The sequence below is a fragment of the Camelina sativa genome, chromosome 12 (genome assembly GCF_000633955.1).
Source record: "Camelina sativa cultivar DH55 chromosome 12, Cs, whole genome shotgun sequence".
Lineage (NCBI taxonomy): Eukaryota > Viridiplantae > Streptophyta > Magnoliopsida > Brassicales > Brassicaceae > Camelina > Camelina sativa.
The window spans coordinates 31,887,073-31,892,203 of NC_025696.1; the positions used below are offsets into that span (position 1 = coordinate 31,887,073).

At 39.2% G+C, this 5,131-nt stretch overlaps 1 protein-coding gene across 1 annotated transcript; it reads left to right on the top strand.

Annotated features, from left to right (window-relative positions):
- Nucleotides 426-1,461, top strand: LOC104733000 (ribulose bisphosphate carboxylase small chain F1, chloroplastic-like). Its single transcript, XM_010452609.1, has 3 exons — nucleotides 426-678; nucleotides 764-898; nucleotides 1,046-1,461. Exons 1-3 carry the CDS (start codon nucleotides 508-510, stop codon nucleotides 1,283-1,285), a joined length of 546 nt encoding a protein of 181 aa, XP_010450911.1. The 5' UTR covers nucleotides 426-507; the 3' UTR covers nucleotides 1,286-1,461.

Consider the following 5,131-nt stretch of genomic DNA (forward strand, 5'->3'; position numbering starts at 1 on the left):
ATAATAGATTACTTTTTGTTTTATATACTTTCAAAAATAGTGATATAATAGATTACTTTTTGTTTTATATACTTTCAAAAATATTAATTGTAATCCTTTTATTATTTAGAGTTTTTTAATTTTCCTATAATTATTAAATAAATTTTCTTTTCATACATGTCAAAATATTATTGATATATTTGACACATGTCATGATCTGTTAATGACTAACTTTAAAAACTAAGGTTTATATAATAAGATATTTTTCCAAAAGGAAGGAGCCAAAAGCAACCGATCAAGTGGAGGACTAGTACTAAACCATACACATTCACTCGTTTCCTCACAAAAGAAAGATAAGATAAGGCTGTACCTCTCCTTAATCCTGTGGCAGTGAACCACGTTATCATGAATCTTTTTATCTTTAGGGCTTTTTGCCTCTTGTTGCTCTCACTATATGTAGGTGAGAAAACCAATAGAAATACCATTAAGTAAGAGAAAACAGAAAGAAAAGAAGAAGAAGAAGTAGTAATGGCTTCCTCTATGCTTTCCTCCGCCGCTGTGGTTTCCTCCCCTGCTCAAGCCACCATGGTTGCTCCATTCACCGGCTTGAAGTCATCCGCTGCTTTCCCCGTCACCCGCAAGGCCAACAACGACATTACTTCCATCGCAAGCAATGGCGGCAGAGTTAGCTGCATGAAGGTAAATTAATGTCACTAATAAAAACACTCGTTTGTCACGTGCAATTGAACAAAACTGAAAATAATTGACATTGGTAATTATATAGGTGTGGCCACCAATTGGAAAGAAGAAGTTTGAGACGCTATCTTACCTTCCTGACCTTACCGATGTCGAATTGGGTAAGGAAGTTGACTACCTTCTCCGCAACAAGTGGATTCCTTGTGTTGAATTCGAGTTGGAGGTAATTAACAGATAACTCTTCCTTTGTCTCTAATTTTACTTACATTGCTAGAAACCAAAATCAATAGCCGGATTTTCTAAACCGAAAAACAATGTGAATCATCGTCCAATACCAATTGTATTGAATGGTTCTATGATGTGTGTATAGCACGGATTTGTGTACCGTGAGCACGGAAGCACACCCGGATACTACGATGGACGGTACTGGACAATGTGGAAGCTTCCATTATTCGGATGCACTGACTCCGCTCAAGTGTTGAAGGAAGTGCAAGAGTGCAAGAAGGAGTACCCTAACGCCTTCATTAGGATCATCGGATTCGACAACAACCGTCAAGTCCAATGCATTAGTTTCATTGCCTACAAGCCCCCAAGCTTCACCGGGGCTTAGTTTCTTTTTGGAATATTCAATGTTGGCTATGAGGAATCAAGTTTTGTATGGTCGATGTAAATTTAAGTAATTATCAGCCAACTAAAAAGTTGAAGACTTGTTTTTTTAAAGTGAAAAGTTAAAAGGTTATTTCCTATCATTTCCTCTATTAATATAATTTCATTGTTCTTATCACTTTTATTACTCTCGTATATTCGTTTTATCTCCTTTAATTTAAACATCATTTTTGTTCCTTTAAAATCTCCTCGTAATTCTTGGTTTTTGATTCTCTAGACTAAAGATGAAATTTGCAAAGAGAGACCTTTTCGCTACCTTGTAACCTCTGATGAAAGAGAGACCTTTTCGCTACCATTTAGAACCAAAAAAAAAAGATGGTTTAGAACCAAAAGCTTAATGGTGGAGACCATTTTAAAGATGAAATTAGCCAGTAAAAGGTAGTACAAACACGTATAAAATCCAAATATATACATCTTTTAAAACCATAAGCATGCATTCCAAACCCGTAAGTGGGACATATATTTAAGTTTTATACAAGTGCAAAAAATAAAAATATGGCATCGTTTCTAGCAAAGACCGACAAGAATGAAATTTATAATGGAGATATCAAAGCATGAATATCCAAAATTTGGAGAATGTTCCCTAAATTAGATGATTATTGACTTGAAAGTGTAACACTTATTTTTTCCGAATGTTCAAGATTAACGAAAGAAATATGAAATTATAGTCGATTATAATTGATGATGGAAAGTTGAAAACGTAGCATCCAAATGGTTGTTTTTTTTCTTCAGAAAGAAAAAATATCCAATATTCTTGGATTTTTTTTTTTTTATCAACAAAAGATCAGATCAAACGATCCAATTGAGTGGGAAATTGTTTACCAAGTCTAAACAGTTTGTAAAAAACATCACGTCTCTGAAATCATGGCCGATCATGCAGCGCATCGCCCAAATGAAAGCTTCAACTTCAGCATGTAACAGAGTTAGACTTCGCCAGAAATTCATGGCTCCCATAATCGGCGACACATTCTGGAACGAGGTACAAAGCCATCAGGCGCCTGCAAACGGGTCACCTGCTTTCCAAAAGCCATCTATAAAGCAGCGGTATCCCGAAAAACCATAGGGAGGGTAGCAGCCGCCACCCAAAGTGGTGGTCCTGAAACGACTGGGGGGCGGGATAGACCTCCAAATTGACCTCCGCTTGAGTCTGCTGCCACATTGATGCCTCACCCTCTGCTACCATAACAATATCCTCCGGCCGCTTCAAAATATTTTCAAAAACGTGTGCATTCCTCACTTTCCAAATATACCACATAAGCCAAAGGAAAGCCGCAACATGAGCCCCAGCATTCTGCTGCGCTAAAAATGATCAACATTTGCATACACCAAATTTGTCAGGAAGGAAATTGGCCCCACCGGCATGTGTGCTAAAGCCCAAACCTGTCGGGCCGGAGGACAAACAAAAATTGCATGATTTATTGTTTCTGCATCAGCACCACACCGTACACATCCAAAATCGCAAGCAATACAACGTCGTCCCAAATTTACCGAAACCGAAATACATCCAGATAAAACCTGCCACATAAAATACTGGATTTTGGGTGGGCAACGAACCTGCCAAACACTAGCCAGGAGGGAGGTAATTTCCGGACCACTACCAGATGCCGAAAAAGTCCTTGGTACGTCGAGACGTGCCGTGTGATAGCCTGACTTAACTGAATACATCCAAGTTTTTGTGAAATTCCAACCAAATGGATCATTCTTTTGGTTACCTTCTAATGGTATAGCCCTTATCAATGCAACATCCAGTGGATCAAAATGCTCATTGAGCATATCCATACGCCAAGTTTTTGTCTATTGATCAATTAACTGATTCATTTGAAGAGAATTTCCTTAAACAGGCACTTACTTAAAGCTGGTCTCAGGAATTGAGCTGGTACCCAAGGATCTGACCATATGGGAATGGTGTTCCCGGAGCCAACCCGTTTAATAAGTCCTTAATTAACCAGAGAGCGAGCGGAACATATACTCCTCCATCCATACGATCGAGAGTATGACCTAATTGGATCCGAAGGGTGTGTATTTCTATAGTATCTACTTTTGAAAACCTTGGCAAACAGTGAGTCTGGAACGTCAATCAGACGCCATAGTTGCTTAGCCAGTAAGGCCAAAGTTGTGATCCAGCTGTTTACTTTCCTGAAACCAAGCCCAGCCAGCTATTTACTCACACATAAATTTTCCCAGGCAAGCCAATGCATGCCCCCCGACTGACCATTGTTACTCCACCAAAAATTCCACACTGCACTAGTAAGTTTTGATGTAATTGTTTTTGGTAACCGAAAACAAGACATCACAAAAGTCAGAACAGCAGTAACAACAGATTTAATCATCACTTCCCTTCCCCCTTTCGAAAGCAAATTTGCTGTCCAACCATTAGTCCGACTTTGAATCCTTTCTCGAACAAAAGAGAAAACCTTTGTTTTAGCCCCACCCAAATTTTCGGGTAAACCTAGATATGACCCCATACCTCCCAAAGTTGTGATCCCAAGAACATCATGCACCTCTGCCTTTATTGCCTCATCAATCTTATGACCAAATTGTACCGAGGACTTAGAAAAATTTATCTGTTGACCTGAAACATATTCATACTGCTTCAGGATATCTAAAATAAGCCGACATTGATCTCTGTCCGCCTTACAGAAAAAGATACTATCATCCGCAAACAACAAATGCGCAATAGGCGGGCATTTATTCGCCACTTTTATCCCTGTAATAAGCTTATTCATCTCTGCTTTCCGAATATTCACAATTAAAACCTCTGTGCATAAAATAAACAAATAAGGAGATAAAGGATCGCCCTGCCGTAACCCCCGTTGTGGAACTATCAACCCATTCGACTGGCCATTTAGAAGAACTTTATACTCAACCGAAGTGACACAAAACCTAAACCATGATTCTGCAAACCCCATCTTTCGTAATAAAGCCGAAACAAAATCCCATTCAACCCTATCGTATGCCTTGCTCATGTCTGTTTTTATAGTCATATATTTCCCTTTACAAGACGGGTTTGTGCGTAAACCAGGAAACATATCCTCAACGATGAGGATATTATCTGAAATTAACCGCCCAGGAAAAAAATGCCGATTGTGTCTCAGAAATAAGACCAGGGAAAACCTTCTTAAGCCGCTGGCACAATATCTTAGAAATAATCTTATATCCCACGTTACAAAGGCTAATCAGACGTAATCATGCCATCCAAGTTGGCTTGGCCACCTTTGGAATGAGGCAAATATGAGTCCTATCTAATCCCTTTTCAAAAACTCCCTCCACAAAAAACCTATTAACCAAACCCACAAGGTCCGTTTTAACTATACTCCATGCTTTCTGGTAAAACAAAGCTATCATCCCCTCTAGGCTAGGGGTTTTATCCGGGTGCATCATAAATAAAGCTGACTTGACCTCTGTCTCCGTTGCAGGACCTGTGAGCCACTCATTCTCCTCAGCCGTGATAACCGTATCGACCTCCCTTAAGACCTCCTCAAAATTGACCAGATTAATAGAAGTAAACAAATCGTCGAAATACGATACCGCAATATTACAAATATCCACATCACCAGATGCCGTCTTTATTAAACAAACCAGTTATCCGATTACGAGCTCGTCTCTGTTTAGTTTGGGCATGAAAATACTTTGAATTTTTATCCCCAATCGCATCCATTTATTCTGACTCTTTTGATACGAGTAAATCTCTTCATCCCTATAGGCCTGACGTAAACGAACCTGTAAATCTGAGATTGCAAAGGGAGAAATGGAATCATCCGCCAGAGCCACATCTAACTGCCGTTTTAAA